Here is a 19,445-nt window from a genome sequence, read left to right on the forward strand (position 1 = left end):
CCACTGTTTTTAGAAGAAAACAACCTTTTTTATAATCCAGTACAACCTCTTTAAAGGCCATGGACACCTTTTGGGGGAGGGCATTTCTTTTCACTTAAATACATATATTTTGATCTGGCAATCATTTTTTCAATAGGATTTGATTAAAAATTTCATAACGTTTGCCGTCTGCAGCTTATACATATTACTGTATACATAAATTGCAGACTGAGTCTCAATAGAAGATCCATTCATGAAGCTGACCTGACTGCTTAGTTTCCCTTTGCTCTCTCCTCTCCTGCACATTCTAAAAGGTACCTATTCCTGCTGGAAATGGTGAATTGGGGAGGGGGGGTGATAATCGTCCCATGTACACGCAACCGCCGACAGGGCACTGAGTGAGAAATTGCTCGCCTGTCGAAGTTGCTTGATTTTTAGAAGAACTAAAAACCAAGCAACTAATGGGCCGTGCAAACAGGAGCCACTCAAAGTTGGAATGACTCCTGTTTACAGTGAATGCAGGCAGATGTCCAAAAGGTGATAGTCAGGTGGTAGCCCATGGGATGGCTGATGGGTGCTTATGCGCCCAAGAGTCGTTCCGTGTAAACATACCCTTAGTTAATCTATGACCACTACAAGTTTATCTTTATAAAAAAAACAATCCGGCCCCTAGAAGAAGTTGTCATTTTGCTGTAAAACTCGTCCTGCTGTTCCATCTCAGGTTGTTATGCAAACGATGAGAGTTGTGGTGATTAGATGAACGGTCTTCTCATCTGAGGCCATAAAAGTGGTTCCCCCCTTGGCCTATAAGAGGCTCTCGGAGGCTCCTTGTGTGTAGTGACCTCTTCTTCCACTTGTGTAGAGCTTGTTGACCACTAGACATCTCTACAACACAATTGCAATGTGAGAAGCTGGATGATCGTATCAATAAATTGTCCACCACCTTCATTTGACACCTACCCACCGTCGCTGCTGTTTGCAGGAGTGTCATAGACAATGAAACTGGACGCTACAGAGTGAAATGTCTTCAGCGATGAATCCAGGTTTAGTTTGGACGCTGACAACGGCCGTGTTCGTGTCTGGGGACCTCAGGGTGAGCGCCACAATCCTACCTTTGCTGTGGAGCGGCACACTGCCCCCTACTGGAGTGATGTCTGGGGGCCATCGCATATGACAGTCGGTCACCCCTAGTAGTGGTAAAAGGGACAATGACAGCTCAGCGATATGTTCAGGACATCCTGCAGCCACATGTGTTCCTCTCATGGCGGCTGCCAGCAGGATAATGCTCGGCCGCACACACAAGGGGGTCACAGGAATGCCTCCACAACATTGTCACACATCCATGGCAGCCCGGTCGCCAGATTTATTGCCAACAGAACATGTATTAGAAAAACAAATAGCTTCCCCATCGTCCCATTGGTCTTCAAGGTTTCAATGATGGCTTGACATATAAGAATGTAGGGGATGCTTTTCTTCGGAAGCAGATATGGATTATGTGTTGCAAAACACTCGATTTGACGTCTGTGTTAGGATAAATGGCTGCTTGGATGTTCAGTCTCCACATTCATATTCCATAATGAAAATCTGACACTGCTAGAGCAATACGCCCCATGTGTATATCAGCGTTCACTCCCTTACTCTGTCCTCCACAACCTCCTCCAGAAAATAGCAGCACACCCATGTGTGGGAGACACCAAGGAATTAGGAATGCAGACCAGAACAAAATGTTAATCCAACCAGTTTGAAAAGAAGGGTTTTTTTGCATTGTCTCCGAGGTTGGGGCAATATACAGACTTCTGCAGGTTATAATCAAGTATCCAACTTTTTTCAAGTTGGCAGTCCAAGGAACTGTGATTGCCCTAACCTTAAAGTTTGTTTATTCACTGGTATATACCTCATACATCCTAATCAAGGGACTTAACCTGCCCACCCTACTCAGACTGAGTCACCAAAAAGTAGCAGAGGGTCCTCTGGTGGGTAGTGCGTACAACTATCAAGATTACGATGGCCATACATGGGCTCTGTATGGGTGGGCCTTCAGAATAGTTTTCTCTGGAGGGCCCAATGAACTCCAATCTGCCATTGCTACTAAATCTAACACATGTGCATGCGTGGTGCTGTGACTCCTTGGCAAATCAGCTTCATTAAAGGGGTTGTCTTTTGATTGGTGAAATTGACTATAATGGGCAACCATGGAAAAAGTTGTGAGGAGACGACCAAAGACAAAGAGCAGAGCCCTTACTTTGTACCACTTCTACTTTTGTTTTGGTGATTGGTTGGGTCACAGTGGGCAGTCCCCTACTAAGTGGGCATGGGTATAATATCCTAGAGATATGACATCAATGTTTATCTTGAGACAACTCCATTAGGGGGTCTTAGGTCAAGGAACAATTGCTTCAGTGTAGTTGATTAACTCATGATACGCAAAAAACTGCTACAATTTTGGGCATAAAAAACATACTTTCTGGGGTATAATATCCACTGAAGTTGACTTCTATTACTCCATGTCACATTTGCCTCCTCCATCAGTCACACACAGCCACTCTCATACATAGCTGGTCTTAGCTATGTGTGACCAAAAAGATTGCATAGGGCACCAGCCACTAGCTTGTAGGGGGTGGCACCAGGTGGAGGTAAACTGGGGGGAAAAGCCACCCTTTGGTCCATCTAGCCAGATAATCTTCTCGCCCATGTGGCAACATCTTGTTTAGTTACCTGAATCCTCCTCCTCCTGGCTTTGTTTTCTCCCCTCTGATGTTTTGAAGTGCCACTGTCAGCCAACTACCACTCCCGAAACACAATCACATAGTTCTGCTATTTATGCTATGAGTTTGGTTCTAGTATTATATCTGTGTACTGAGGTTGATTCTGACACAGTATTTACGTTATGAGCTTGGTTTAGGTGCTGTATTTATGCACAGAGCTTGGTTGTAGTGCTGCATTTATGAGTTTGGTTCTGGGGGTTTATTTATGTTATAGGTTTGTTGCTGGTGCTGCATTAAGTTATGAGCTTGGCTCTGGTATTGTATCTATATACTGAGGTTGCCTCTGGTGCTGTATTTGTGTTATGAGCTTGGCTCTGGTGCTGCATTTATGTTATGATCTTGATTCTGGTGCTGTATTTATTTCATAAGCTTGGTTCGTGTGCTGTATTTATATTATGAACTTGATTATAGTGCTGTATTGATGTCATGAGTTGGTTCTGATATTCTATTAATATACTGAGGTTGCCTCCGGTACTATATTTATGTACTGAGCTTGCTTTTGGTATTGTATCTATATACTGAGGTAGGATTGTGCTGTAATCATGTTATGAGTTTTGTTCTGTTGCTTTATTTATGTCATGAACTAGTTTTTGGTGCTGTCTATATTATGAGCTTGGTTCTGGTACAGAATTTATTCACTGAGCTGTTCTGGTGTGGGCATGCTGCTATCTGGCTGCTTTTTGTACGCACAGAATGCCTATGAGCACACTATATATCATTTTTTTCTTATGAGGGGAGGGGGGCAAAAAAAAAATTCCACACAGACTGCCATATAACCTAAGGCCGGTACTGCTCTCATAGTTGCACAAGTATTTCTGCAGATGAAGCTGAATCATTGCAGAATGAAAAGTGATGCAAATTGGGTTTTAATTCCCCAGTCCTGTAACATCTCTACTTGTTATAGATGAGCGACAATACTCTCGTGCAGACCTAATGCTTCTCACAGCTGAGGGTTTGTTACAGCTACATCCGTTCTATACAATGAGCTAAATGCAGCATTGCAAATCTCACTCCTGTCCTAAAGAGGAAACGTATGCAAGCACATTGGGAACTGACAAACTCTATGCAGATGTTGTTTGGGTCTGGTTCAAACTTATGGCTAACCGCCGAGCTACTGTGTCGCTGAAGTTTCTTCCTCCTTATAAACAGGCGTTCACAAAAGTACTTATATAAGCATATGCACTTTGCTAGCTGGCCTCTGGCCATACTGACAGTACAAGCAACGACACTTTTCGCACTACCCTAAACAGTTGACTGTTTAAAGAAAAACTTTTCGCAAATCCCAAAAGTATCCGAAACTTTTGTGGTTGCAGCAAGTTACATGACCCATAGAGTATGAATGTGGTCTGAGCATTGTACCGTCTGCTTCTCCAGCTTCCTGCTTTACAGTACACTTCATCATAACCCGGCCCACACTTGTGAGTGTGCCTTTTGTGTGTGGAGGGGTGTGCGGTGTGAGGCGTGCCTGTCACACTGATTGTCAGGGGAAGACTCAGTCATTAGGAAGCAGACAAACAAACACACAAGGAGGGGAAGTTGAGATGATCCTGATGAGCAGGACTCTGTAAGACTCCGCACTTGACTCTTCACTTGCTCTTGGAATACACTTGTAGACGACCGACTGCGGGAAATCTTCCTCTGTAGACTCTGTAGAGTTTCTTGACTTCGATAAAGCCGACTTTAAGAAAATCTGCCTTATGTAAATGAACAGCTTGGAAGAATAGAGTAATACATTCCAAGACGTACGACGTGACAGATGGGACCTATGGACTGCAAAACGAAAAAACGTAAGCAGAACCAAGACGAGTGTTAAGGTAGGTGATATAATAAGATAATATCTGGCGTGCGATGGTCACGAGACTGTAGATTAGCAATATTGACGAAATCACAGTTTATCGGTTGTATATAATATATATGGACGGCATCACGTAATACCGCTCATGTTCTGTGACCCACTGAGTATACGTTATAAGGGGTTATAGCTGGACGATGATGACCTGCCTGTGGCTTATCTGGGAGGCTTCACCTGTCTTCACGCGATCTGCGGTATGTGAGGACTAGTGATCAGCTACTAATAGCGCGGATCACATAGCGCATGTCCAGTGATCGCCTACCAGTATAGTATCCCATCACAGGCCTATACGTCTGTGGACTCTCCAGCTGTTGCAAAACTACAACTCCCAGCATAACAGTACAGCTACAAGCTGTCCCCGCATGCCCGGAGTATTGGGCTCGGGCTACATGATGCAATGTGTCTTAGACAAGTAGCGTGACCCAAAAATGGATGCAACTTGCTGCCAAGCAATTATTTTCGAGTTGCGATTCATTAAAAATGCACTAAATGAATTGCAGACGTGTCGCATTTGAGTCGCGTATGATCTGCAAGAGACTTGGATTTCTTGTGACAGTTGCGTCACAGCTTCTGCAAGTTGCATATCACAAAGAGACAATCATTAAATGCAACAATGTGCAATGCATATATATATATATGTATATAATTTTTTGTTATTTTTTCGAGACTGCACTAATATATATATATATATATTATACATATATATCCTGTTTCCCTGAAAATAGGACCTATCCCAAGAATAAGCCCTAGCGTGATTTGTCAGGATTTTTGAGGATGCAGAATGATTTGTTAGGATTTTTTGGGAATGCTTGAACTATAAGCCCTACTCCAAAATTAAGCCCTAGTTACAGCCATTAAAAAAGTCAATTTAAATAGTGTCCAGGCAGCTATACATGTAAAAAAGTTAAGTCTTTTGGAGTAAAAATTTATATAAGACACTGTCTAATTTTCGGTGAAACAGGGTGTGTGTATATATGTGTGTATATACCATATATATATATATATATATATATATATATATATATATGGTATCCTATAGTGAAATAACAATAGCGCAGTTGAATAAGAAAGTATGGATGCGCTATATGTTGGTTGGTATGCCACACCGGCCCCTAGGGCCCCCCGCAACATGGATTCCCATATTGTGTTGTGGTCCTGTAAGGATGAAGAGTAAAACCCAACTGCAAAGTTGAAGAGTAGCATGTGAGGAGCTGAAATCCACTTTCAGTATCTCTCTAAGCCCTGTGGGACCGCCGCTATGACTAAGGCCACATGCACACGGCAGTGTCGGATTCCCTGGCAGCAACGGCGTCCGTGCATACCTGCTTTTTTTCAATCTGTTCTGTGGATGGCCCGCACGGCTCGCCGTCAGACATGCGCCGCAGTTCAGATTTTTTTTTTAACTCCTGCTTAAGGAGCCACAGAACGGACGGCTTCCATTGACTTCAATGGAAGCCGTCCGTGCAAAAATGGAGCATGCTGAGATTTTTCATCTACTAGTCGGAACCGCAATTGGTTTCTGCTCGTGTGCATGAAGAATTACTTTTCCATGGCATGCTATGGGTGATATTTGCTGCGGAATCTGGAGGCAGACGCCCGCTCCGGATTCAGCAATGCAAAGCCGGCCGCGTGCATGAGGCCTTAAATAAGGAAGCCAAGGTTGACGCTATCACTGCGTTATCGTGTTAGTGAATGGCGAAGCGCCAATTCAGTGCAGATGCAATGCAGATTACTAGTACGAGCACGACCCAATCAGAAGACAATGCAGATTTCAGCATGAGTGTCTAGTTCGGAATTTGCCACGATTGCCGCTTTGGGCTCATTCCAGGAACTCTCAACGTGGATCGGTACCTGAATCTCCTGCAGATGACGGTGGACGACTTTCTGGATGAGCTGACGCTACTGTAGCAGAAGGAGGCCACTTCTAGTACACTTTCCTTACTTGAGTAATAGCAGCGGTCCACCAGACTTAGGCCCAATGTCCACTGGCGGATCTGATTTGTGGAATCCGCGTGGTTTACCCACGCATGCAGATTTGATTTGGGGATCTTTTGGTCCAGAAAAAATAGCGCAGCATGCTCCATTTCAGTGCGGATTTCACGGGAAAGCAGGAGTTTCGCACGCATCCGCAGACCTGGGAATAGAAGACTCGGACAGGTAACCACAGTGTCCTTGGCTGCGGGCAGGGCCGGATTCAGAGGCCTTTGAGAGATGCAGAAAGTGGATTTCTGCTTCTCACATGCTACTCTTCAACTTTGCAATTAGGTTTTACTCTCTATCTCCTACAGGGATACAACACAAAATTAAAATCCATGTTCTGGGGCTCCTAGGGGCCGGTGTGCCATACCATCATGTAGTGCATCCATGCCTTCCTAGTCAAGTATGCTATAGGACACCAGTAATGGGATATAGCGCTGGAGCAGTCTTTTTGACTAGACCACATATATATATACCCCCACACCCAATCTTTGGCCCAAACATGGCACCTGCACCTCGGGAACATTGCAAAAATTCGTGCGTTCCTCACCACGGACACGCTAAAGACACTCGTTATCGCCCTCATCCATTCCTGACTCAACTACTGCAATTCGACTACTGCAACTCGCTGCTCATTGGCCTTCTCCGCATCAGACTCTCCCCTCTCCAATTCATACTAGATGCGGCAGCTAGACTCATCTTCCTATCCAGCCACTTCTTGGATGCCACTGTATTATGCCGGTCGCTGCAGCGGCTGCCCGTCCACTACAGAACCCAATTCAAACACATCAACCACATACACAAGGCTCTCCACACCGCTGCGCCACCATACATCCACTAACACACTCAGATTAAACTCACCTCTAATACGAACCACACATGCTCGTCTACAGGACTTCTCTAGAGCAGCACCGATCCTCTGGAACGCTCTACCCCAAAACATCCAGACAATCCTCGATGCAGGGAACTTCAGACACGCCTTAAAGACGCACCTCTTCAACGGAGCACACCAAATCTCCTGAACTAACCCCCCCTCACCCCATACAACACAGCACACCACATTTGCCTACCGTGTACATCTCCTACCCCTGTGCCTCCTGCATCAGCTCCTCCTTGTTGGGTGTAAGCTCGTTGGGGCAGGCCCCTCACCCCTTCTGTTCCTAATAACTGAATGCTACATGTAACTGTTGTACCCCCGTGTCTTGAAAGTGCTGCGGAATAAGTTGGCACTATACAAATAAAGATTATTATTACAGTGATCTCCTATTTGCATCTTACCAGGAGAGGATCGCACAGTATTTGGGTTATATGTCATTGCTAATGATCATCTGTTTATATAGATCATGAGGCAGTGGACACAATAATGGGGTTATAGAGCACAATCCGTGGTCATCTGACTATAGAGTATAACATCAGGGTCACAGAGGGCGGAGATTGTATATAATGAGCAATAATCTCTTAAAAACAGATTATTATCAGGTTGCAATCTTCCAATTCTGAAAAACATATCCTGGATGTTTAACGTAGACTGGGCTGGTTCTATGGGGGACAGATTGGCGATAGCTTCCATTATATAGGGGGCTGTCCATGGACTGGAATGGAAACAAGACAGTAAAAAGTTGGGAAAAAGTTCAGCACAAAGTTCTTCACCAATCATCGGCCTATGTGAATGTACACACAATCAGTCAATGCTTCGTCGGCTGATCATGTCTTTAGTACGGGGCAATGTGCTAAGTGGGAATGAACAATCCTAGTAACGGTCTTATCTGCATTGACCACCTGACCATAGAATATCTGATGAGATTATAAAATGGTGGGCTTGTATCTAATGTCGCTGGACTACAAATTATCAGGACCATATTACATGAACTTGCATTGTCTGGTCATCTGGTGTATTTTATCAGGTGATGGTCATATCATGAGTTTATATGTAACGTTAGTGTCCAACTGCATTGGGATCATCAAAGGAGATGAACCTGGTTGCCCACCATACAGCTATATAGACTATGTCTACTCTTAACTGGATGGTAAAGTCTGCCATCATCACTGTATAGAACTATTATGGTATTGACCAATATAGGAACTGATTAGTGGCATACAGGGGTTTCCATGACTGGACCCATTATTGAGCCTAATTAACCTGGGTTAAACGAAGGTGGACCTTTTGGTGGGCCAACCTTGACCCTGACAGTTGACAATCATCATATTTGGGTGATATAGAATATATTCTTTATCTATGTTAAAGGGGTTGTCCAGTTGTTAACTATTGATGACCTATCCGAGATCATCAATCGTAGATCAGCGGGATCGCCACTCGGGACTTCTAGCCAATTCGCTATTTGACGGGCTGATGTTCTCATGCACTTAGCTAATTTTTTTGCAGGAAACAGATAGCTCCGTTCTCACTGCAGTGGCCTGGCTTGGTATTACACACAAAGTTTACATTAAAGTGAATGGGTTTAATACCAATCCTGGCCATTGAAGTAGGAACGGAGCTGTCTGCTTTCTGCAGAAATCAGCATACTGGCCCAGCAAAACAGCAGATTAGCAGGAATCCTGGTTGGCAGATATTCACTGATCTACTCTCCTAAGGATAGGCCATCAATAGTTTGTAACTGGACATGGACAACCCCTTTAAGATAGGATCACATACTATTAGGCCTTGTTTTCTTCCTTTGACCATAATCTACTCTTGGCTTTGAATAAAAAATATTAAAAACTTCACCAAAAGTCAATATTAAAATGGGCTTTATAAACCAAAATATAACTTTCTAGTATGGCCACAATCACCATACAGAAGCACAAAGGACCAGCGGCCCTGATCCGCAAACCTTCTGAGGAAAGGGGTATTTCTAAGTAAATATTTTCCATGCTAGAACTAAGCTAAAGTCGTGCAGAGGTACGAGTCGCACCTGAGCTCTGGAACTTGAGGAGGCCTAAAAGAGCCTCCTGCCATATAAGAAGACACCAGAATTATAAAGGGCGCATTGTAGGTTAGGGGGCTCCATTACAGATTTTAATTTAGGACCAAGAAGCTTCAGGTTATCCCTCTGCTCCCAGGATACATATGATTTAACCTCTTAACCTCCGGCCACTTTATCAAATATGTTTTGCGTATGGATAAGCATGTGACCAAACACTATCATGCCTTCTCCATAGATGCGCAGTGCAGTTTCCATCTACTCATGCGCAGGACATCGGGTATTGCATAGTTCATGGACATTTTTGGAGGGTGGTGCCTGTGTTTTGTGTGTTGCATTATTTTCAATGGGTTAATCTACATTAGCAGTTTTTTACTAGCATCAATGGTGCAAGAGAACTAAGAATCATAGCATGTCCTATTTTTGGGTGATTCAGTTTAAAGTGTGCCCAAATTTATAACAAGTTTTCTATAATACTCCAGGTTCTCCTTACTCTCTCATTTGCTGCTATTTGCAACCTGTTTCATGTCTGCAGGTTCTGATTTTTAGGTGATCTTCCCCATTTTTCTACTGTTCTGCTGTTTACACTCTACTTTTATACAGGGTGTGTGTAGCAAGCCTAGCATTCTGCCAGTAGTTCTCTGTCCTGACTTCCTTGCACTTACTTTTCCAGTCTCTTGTCCAGTCAGCAGGGAGGCAGTATCTGAATGCGCACGCCTCTGCTTTCCCAGGACAATCAGGCATTCAGAGACATTCTGGCTAAATAGTAAGCCAACAACAATGTGTGTAGTGTGTGCTATAACAGCAGGAGAGGCAGCGACTGTGGAGATAGTTGTCACAGTGTCTGCAGATCTGTCAGCCTGCAGCCTGTAAGTGCACAGGAGCGGCCTATGAACATAGCCCTTCCCCCGTTTCTATGGAAAGGTCCATGTGCCCTTGTTACTATTGTAGCTCTGTACTTAACACCAGAGAGTAGATTGCAGAAAAGCTGGATGGGAGACCCCCTAGTGGCAGCCACTTCAAACGTGATTTACAGCGGTAAAGCAACACATTTTTTAACGCAAGTATATTACAGAAATGATGAAACTAACACAAGTTAGTAGATGAGCAGAAGTTATCTGAAAACTTAGTACCCCTTTAAGAATCACCCATTTTTTCTTATGGGAGCCAAACAAAATTTGCATATAAATGCGATTTTCATGCGGGTGTGATACATTTTTCTATTTTTGCTATGGAAACCGCATGCAATTTTCACATGCGTGAAAAATTAGTGTGCAGCTATGCAATTTTCTCGCAAAATGTATTCCAATCGCAAGTAAAATCACAGGTTTACAAGTGTGACATTAATCCAATCTTCTCAGACCATTATTGCACTTGCCCATGTAAATACGGCCTAAGCCCCTGTTTACTCTGTCATTTTTAGATCTAATGTATTTAAGCCCCTCTCTGTTTTCATCTGTAAAACGCCCTGGATAAGATCATTGGTAATTAAAGCTGTTGCAATGGTTTGAGAGCGGTGGTCAAATATTATTATACTATTATTATAGGCCCACTTTCTGGGATATGCTCAGACTGTCATTGTATTATTGATGAATATACCATGGTCCTCACTCATGGATTACATTGTTGTTTGGTGCAGGGTGATGTATGGATGCATTAGGAATGCCTTATGTGGATCGAAAGAACAGGACCTGTGGGTTTCTGGACATCGAAGATGCAGAGAGTGGGAGATTTCTACGAAGATATTTTATCCTGGACACCCAGGCCAATCACCTGATCTGGTACATGGATAACCCCCAGGTGAGCAGCCCAAATAACAACACAATAGAACAATGCGGAAAGAAACTTAAAGGGAATCTGTCAAATTGCTAACTAAGGCCGCTTCCACACGGGCGATACAATATGGACACAAGAAAATAGTTATTTCATCAGATAATGGAGATTGGGAGAGGGTTTTAATAGCAGGGAAAGGGGATAATGAAATGGGTGCACTATCATTATAGGGATTCTCCAGGACTCTTATTATTGTTGACCTTTCCTCAGGATAGAAAATCAATAGTTGAACAGTGGTGGCCTGTTGGTCCGGATCCCTGCTGATCAGCTGTTCGCCAGGCCAGCTGTCTTTGTGCACAGGGCTGGAAGCAGATAGCGCTGTCCGTATTTTAGTGGCCTGGGATGGTACTGTAGGCACAGCTCCCATTGAATTCAGTAGCCATAAATAGTAAAAGTCCCAGGCAACCCCTTTTAGATTTCTTGATCTTTTTGCTATTTTCATAATGCAGTACTAGTATGTGCTGGTATTACTTAAAGGAGATGTCTCGAGGAAGCAGTTAAATTTTTTTTTTGCCCAGTCCCCCCCATTAAACATACATTACTAAGCCCCCCTGTAAATGACATTTCTAGCTGGTTCGTACTTACCGTTCCAGCGTTTCAGCAACTTATATAAGTTTCCTCAAGATGGCCGCCGGCTCTTTCCCCGTCGCTCGCTGCAGCCCGACGTGCGCGCTCCCGAGACGCCGCCAGCTGTGTCTCCATGGCAACCGGACGCATCGCAGCCGCCGACCAGACGCCCCGCAGCCGCCGACCAGACAGCAGGTAACCGGCGCTAGCCCCCGGCTCCCCAGCGCTAGACCCTCAGCCCAGGTGAAGGCCCCGGAGCCCAGCGCTGGTTCCCTCGGCCTAGCGGCAGCCCCCCCCGGCCTAGCGACAGCCCCCCCCGGCGCAGCGACAGCCCCCCCCGGCGCAGCGGCAGCCCCCCCGGCCTAGCGCTAGTTCCCCCATCGCAGCGGCAGCCCCCCCCGGCGCAGCGACAGCCCCCCCGGCGCAGCGACAGCCCCCCCGGCGCAGCGACAGCCCCCCCCGGCGCAGCGCGGCGCAGCGGCAGCCCCCCCCCGGACAAATCACTTACCTGGGAGGCTTCTCGGGGCTGCTGGGCTGGGCTGGGCTTCTCCGGGCTTCTCCGCTGGGCAGCTCCAGTTTCTGCACCTTCCTCTAACAGAGGATGGTGCAGAATGGCCGCTGCAGCGCGCTCCCGAGCAGTGACAGCTCGTCTGCGCATGCGCAGAAGAGCTGTAGCGGGGAGCACACTGAAGCGGCTCGTGCTGAATGGAGAAGACCGGACTGCGCAAGCGCGTCTAAAAAAGCAAGCTGCCAGCGAATTTAGACGGAACCATGGAGACGAGGACGCTAGCAACGGAGCAGGTAAGTGAATAACTTCTGTATGGCTCATATTTAATGCACGATGTATATTACAAAGTGCATTAATATGGCCATACAGAAGTGCTTAACCCCACTTGATTTCGCGAGACCACCCCTTTAACTTGCTCCATGTTCACAGTTGGCAGATTTTTGTACTTTTCAGAGAATATCTCAAATATCTCAGTTTTTCCTAGAAAATGTTTTTTCTGGAAAGTTGCTGACTGTGCTGTTTGCTGCGCCTCCTTTTACCCTTTACATTATAGGCAATTAGAGTTTTCTGTAATTTAGATTACTAAATAGTCACCCCGGGAACAGCTGAGTCTTTAGTTTTACCAGAGTATTGGGCTCTCTCTCTCCTCGCCCAAGACTCTCATCTCTTGGCCAGGAACATAACTGATGAAGGGGGCGGGGGGAAATGGTGGCCATGTGCCCCAAATGCCGAGTGCGAGCACACTCATTGTCCAGGATATGGAGATACAATACTGAAGAGGCAAATTCAAAATTTGTGCTTGTAATTTGAAGGGATTTCCCCCAAAAATACATTTATCACCTTTAGGGCTCTTTCCCACTGGCGTCCACTGGCGCCGTAAAAACGCGTGAACGGGCGCACAAATCTAACGTTTCTGCGCCCATTCAGATGGCATGGACCTGGCGCATATACTCCGAGGCCGCAATGCCGTTGCTTCCCTTTCCCTCCCCGGCTCACCTCCTCTCTCCTTCCTTCCGGCTGTTTGCAATGGGAGTGGGCGGGATGGGGGCGGAGCTAAGCACCCTCCCTGCCCCTTGTCTGCATCCAGCAATGGGAGGGGGCAGAGCTTGCGGCTAAACTCCCTCTCACCTGCCTTCTCCGGCCGCTGTTATTGGCTTCCATAGGAGCCTATGCAGCAGCCCACGTATTCTGGGCACAAAGATAGTTCCAGGTCAATCTTTGCTGTCCGGCGCTATATTTGCTGGCGGGGGGTTTTACACCGCGGGAATACGCCTGTGTGATCTGATGCATTGGAATCCAATGCATCAGATGGTAGGGTATATCGGCCGGCCGTGCAAACGGCGGCCGATATACGCTCGTGTGAATAAGCCCTCAGGCCAGTGATACATGAGCGTATTCACGTGTCACTGGTCTTATATTGGGCCATGTCCCATGAGAGCTCACAAGCTAAATTCACCTATTGGTGATGCAGCAAAGTTTATCTTGCTTGTTATAACTTTCTGCAACAAGTTATCTTATCTTAAGCCTCTAAAAAGCTCTTATTCTCTTATCTTAACACAACAAAAGCTATTGTAAAACAATCAAAAGTGTAAATAAACTCTGGCATAGTTAGCATCACACGTAAAGGTCACATCGAACTCTGATACATCTCTAGTAAACTCACAGAGATCATACAAAACTCAATGCAGATGTTGCACTAGTACTGCAAGGTGGCAGTGCCAACCGCTGAGCCACAATGCTGTACTCTTGAAGTTTCAGCCTATTCTCACAATCTCCTTCTTGGCCTACAATCCTGAGAGATTATATCAGTGTGTTTCCTGCACTTTCTTATCCCTCCTCTTCTTCTACTGCGTCTCAGTCAGATAAGTACGCTCGGATTGTCATACCCCATCCACATGTTATGTCACCGAGAAGAAATGTCCTGGCAGGGCACTAGCTAGATTCGCTATTACAATGTCTGTAGAAATCAGCAGATCTTAAAACCTGAAACTAAAGGCCCATTTACATGCACATCTTTCAAATGATTGAAAGTTTTAGCAATCATTTTGCATAAAGTGTTAATGGACACTAATGTTCATTAACACTTTATCATCTTTATTTGCATGTAAAAGGGTCTCCAGGAGCTGTTTGCTAAGCCCAAGATGTGGGCTGGGCTCTGCACACAACTGCATTGTTCCTTCCCCTGGGCTGCCAGCAGAATACAATGTAATCTCCTGCCTCCTATGGAGAACACAGCATGCGGTCCGAGATACTTTATCTCTCTGCAGCTGAATGATGGATTTTAAGCTCACCTTCAAATCGTTGTTTAAACGAAAAAGTGCATGATGCCCGTATTTACACGCAACAATTATCGCTGATGTGCGGTCGTTTGATCAAATTTTGAGTGATAATCATTGCATGTAAATGGGCCTTTAAACTCTTAGGGCCCTTTTACATGGGCCAATAAATTGTTCAGATTCTTACATCCAGGGGGAATCTGAGCGAACATCGTTCAGTGTAAATGCGTGCGCCGACTGAACGATGAACAGTAATTCATTTGCTTCTCATTTGTCATTCAGTTTTTCCATACAGAAAACTGAGCAGTGGATCGGCCCGTGTAAACAGGCAGTCGTTTATTTATGGACGACTGCCTGTTTATCTGCGCTGGATCATCCCGTGTAAATGGGCCCTCAGAGAGAAAGATAAGTCAAAGGATTTCCTGTAAAAGTGCTTTACATAATAGACTGAAAGAGGTATTCTGGGCTTTTTTCAACTGATGACCTGTCCATTAGACAGGTCATCAGTAGTTGATGGATTGGAATTTACTGCTTGGGACCCTATCATCAACTTCACTCCCATTGAAATCAGGGCAGGCTGTCCGGTGCTGTCCATAATAGAAGCGGGAGGTATAAAAAGAGCATAGCGGCACTCCCATTGATTTCAATGGGAGTGAAGCCAGTGCCTGAACTTCCTGTCCGCTGATGACACTGAACAGTGGGCGGAACAATCAGCTGATGGATGGGGATCCTGAGTGGTGGATCCCCATCTATTAACTACTGATGACCTATCCAGAATAACCCTTTAAGGTGCTTATACACGGGCAGACAATCGGGCATGAATGTTTGTACAAACACTAATTTGCCCAACTTGTTGGTTTGTGTACAGCCTCAGCTGATCAATGAAGCCTCGTTCATTGGCTAATCATTGATGTCAGCTGCACATCAACAGCGATGATTCCCTATGATGGATGAACCCTTATAAAGGCCGATTGGTAAGCGCTAATCTTGCTGATCGACGCTGATCTATTGGAGCAAATCACTCTATTAGCTGAAAATGGCAAGACTGGCCAACCTTGTGTCTTGGCATATGTCTGGGAGAAAAGGGATTGGGCATGTTGAATTTAACATGCCCAATCCTTTTGTTCAGGGAGAGGTATCTGACAGCAGCTTACTCTTCTCTCCCAGTTGCAGATGCATGCATGCCCAACTGAACTGCATGCTACACTATGTGCTACCTCCCGCATGGATACGTTTTTCTAGAGCGGCCCTTTAACTACTGTATGTACAGATGACTAGTAAAGTGCATTTACTAGCCAACTCTGTAGCCCTACATAGAACAAAAACTGCTTTGCTATGGTCTGCTCAGCGCATGATTTCAGCAGGTGTAAATATCCGCTGGACATGGTGGGGATCAGCCCCCAGCAGTCGTGAAGGGGTTAACACTGAAGTGCGGCTTTTCTGGGCTGTATTCCGGGGCGCACAGCGCTCTGCTGATTCTACTTCCTCTTCTGTTCTTGAATTTACCAAGCCTTCAGGAACTCTGACAGTAATGTATCAAAATGCATTACACAAAAGCAACAATAAAGCCTGCATCTCCTCTGCTTCAGTGTTCCCATGATAACACTTCCTGTCCTGTGCAAGATCAGTGATGTCATAGTGATATTGTGTGGATCCAAGGCATCTGTATCACTGGCTGTGTACCAACTAGTCATTAGGGTGTAGATTAGTGAACATTTGTGCACATTTATTCGCACAAGCAACCAGATGGACAAAGATTCATTTATAAATGTAAGGCCCGCCCCTCTTGCAGGATTTGTCAGCGGCCATCTTGGCTATAAAAGGATTGATAACTGCGTCATCAGCGGAGTTCATGAAGCCATGTGAGAGAGCCCAGCAGCAGCCAGTGGAGTTATGTGAGGCTGCCATGGGTGAGAAGTGGCAAGAGCAGCTGTCTCCTCATATTGGGAAGCGGCTAGGTAGCTGTGTGATCTAGGACTGGGATCCCTGGGTCGAGGGGAATACAGTCAGGGCTGCCAGAATTGAGCTGTGCAGGCGTCTGAAACAAAGCTGGATGATCAGAGGACAAATTATGAGCAACAAAAGGGTCCTGATGGCTGGGGACCAAAAGGCAGGCCGGGATGTGATGACCTGTGAAAGTAAGAGTTTGGAGCAGTGTTGCAATGATGGTGATAGGGCCAACAGAGGACATTGCTGCAACGTCAGACTGTAAGTGAGGCTAGGCCTCGGTTCGGTGTGCACACCTTAGGACTTTGAGTTATGCGTTGGCCTGGAGGAACAGGTTTGCTGGTGGGATTGTTGCTTTCATGTGTTATGTAGTATGTGACATATAGCGGAGCACATCACTATACCCTTACACAGGCCGCTCCGCCAAGTACCTAATTTGAATAAGTGCTACTTTTTAAAATTTATTACAGTTACTGACTACCTTCTTTGGGGACAAAAGTGTCGGTGGTGCCTAATAGTCATTTCACCTAATGCTCTATGGAAGTCATTTCACACTGTCAAATTCTAGTCAAACTGCATTAATCCGGCACTAAATGGTGCAGAAATGCTGATAATCCGGCAACCCGATAGTCTGACACATTGGGATGGTCCATCCAGTGTGTGGTTGGGCATCTGGTTCTTTCTATAACTCCAATAGTCCATAATCTGGCATTATGGTGGTCCTGACAATACTGGATGATCAGAGTTGTATTGTAGTTACATTGATTCACAATGAAGCCTTTTACTGGTCATGTGATTAGTTTCAACGGGTTTTATTAAAAATTTCCAGAAATATAGCACTGGGGTACAACAATCTTACGTCCCCGCGCAGGGGGCTAATAGCTTAATTAGAGTACTATGAATTTTAATATAACATTGTACTCATATAAATGGAGTACCAACCGGGCATGTAATTAATTTCACAATATGTTGTAATTTATTTTAGTTCCCCATTGTATGATTTTTTTTCTCCAGAAATAGCGCCACATCTGCCCATAGGATGTGTCTGGTATTGCAGCTCATCATCATTTAGATGAATGGCACTAAGCTGCAATACCAAGAGTGGCGCTGTGTTTAGAGAAAAAAAAAGTGACCTTCTTTATATTCTGGTTTAGCCTTTAAGGATTACTGCACTGTATATATACATTATATATATAATTATTTTTCCCTGCTGATCATATTTTTACATTTTTCTTTTCAGAACCTGCCAAGGGGTACAGGAGCGGTGGGATCATTAAAACTGACCTATATATCAAAAGTAAGTATTTTTCGCTTTCCGTTGTTTTGTTTTTTTTATACCTCATTTTTTTCATTTTCTCCAAAAACAGAGCAGAAAGGCAGAAACGCTGAACTAACCCTAAGGCTGCCTATCCACGGCCGTGACGGAATATCGCTAGCGATATTCTGCCGCAGGGGAGAGCACTGACAGGTCTCTGCGATGAATCATAGATAGGCTCACCACAGAGAATCACGGCAAATCGCAGCATTTCAATCCCGCGAGCGGAGAATCGCTATGATTCTCCGCTCCTGGACGTCGGGTGCGCTTTCCATAGTTAGCCTATGGAAAGCTTTTCATAGCGTGATCCGCAGGCGATTTATCACAAGTGGATCAATCCCGTGGACAGGCAGCCTAACGCAGGTGTGAAAGCGGCCAAACCATTGCTTTATGCTTTTCCTAGTGGTTGTTGTTGTTGTTTTTGCTTCTTTTCTCTCATTTTATAAACGGTTTATAGAGAAAGCAGAGGACAAGTCACATTACCATGAGCCGTTATATGTATACAGCCCGACGAGACAGTCAGGTCATTTAAGGCTGTCTCTTATGGAGCCAATGGACACATATGTGTGTCAGATGTTACTAACATGTAGGTCTGGAGAACATTCCAGTTCCAAGAGTTTCTATGGATTTACCCAAAACAGACAGAATTCAGCTTCCATTTTTCCAGTGCAGATCAGAAAATTAAAGCAATGATCTGCATCTATGAGTAAAAAGGGCCAAAAGAGGCAAATTCCCCAAAATATCCACCATCGAACTATGATACATCAGTATTGACAAACCCAGTCCTCAAGATCAGAGTTATTTAGCTTGAGCAGTTCATGGCATTGTTAGGCGGTGACCTGGGCACTCTGTAGTAGCATTTAGGGAGTGTATGGCAGACGTAAGTGGGCACTTTATAGCTATATTATTCGGGCACTGCATGGCAGTATTATTCTATAACTGACTATATTTTTGAACACTTTATAGTGGCTTTTCTAAGATAGAAAGTTATCCATATGATAGGGGGGTGGGGGTCTGACCACTGGGACCCCTAACCTGTCCTGGGAACAGGAATCTCAAAGGTCCCTGCATGAATGGCACGATGGTTGCATATGCACGCTGTTAATCCATTTATTTCATTGGGAGCGCCGGAGATTGCCAAGTGATGGGACCTTTACCAAACCCAAGAATGGGAGTCTACAAAGTTCCCAAGTGAACGGATCGGACGTCACACATGCGCACTACTATTCCATTTATTTCAATTGGAGCACTAGAGATTGCCAAGCTATCCTGAGAATGGGGGTCCTAATTGTCCCCTCATGAATGGAACGATGGTTATGCATGCAGGCTGCTGCTCTATTTTTTTCGAAGGGATCGCCAGTGTAGTGACCCGAAATGCATATATCTGGCCCCTCCATAGCTGTCATACATGTCATGTCTTTAATGTGGATGCTCTGTGCAAATTGTCTTGTCTTTAGTTATGTGTATTGCACAGTTGCAGCATGTAAGAGGTTAATGTCTGTAAT

At 45.0% G+C, this 19,445-nt stretch overlaps 1 protein-coding gene across 1 annotated transcript in view; it reads left to right on the forward strand.

Moving 5' to 3' along the window:
• The first annotated feature begins 4,223 nt into the window (after window positions 1–4,223).
• Window positions 4,224–19,445, forward strand: part of PLEKHA2 (pleckstrin homology domain containing A2) — a 61,967-nt gene continuing 46,745 nt past the window's right edge. Inside the window, exons 1-3 of the mRNA XM_066593377.1 lie at window positions 4,224–4,558; window positions 11,134–11,294; window positions 17,866–17,922. Of these exons, the coding sequence (XP_066449474.1) occupies window positions 11,142–11,294; window positions 17,866–17,922 (210 nt within the window). The 5' untranslated portion in view covers window positions 4,224–4,558; window positions 11,134–11,141. The remainder of the gene's footprint in view (window positions 4,559–11,133; window positions 11,295–17,865; window positions 17,923–19,445) is intronic.

Source organism: Eleutherodactylus coqui, chromosome 2 (genome assembly GCF_035609145.1).
Source record: "Eleutherodactylus coqui strain aEleCoq1 chromosome 2, aEleCoq1.hap1, whole genome shotgun sequence".
Lineage (NCBI taxonomy): Eukaryota > Metazoa > Chordata > Amphibia > Anura > Eleutherodactylidae > Eleutherodactylus > Eleutherodactylus coqui.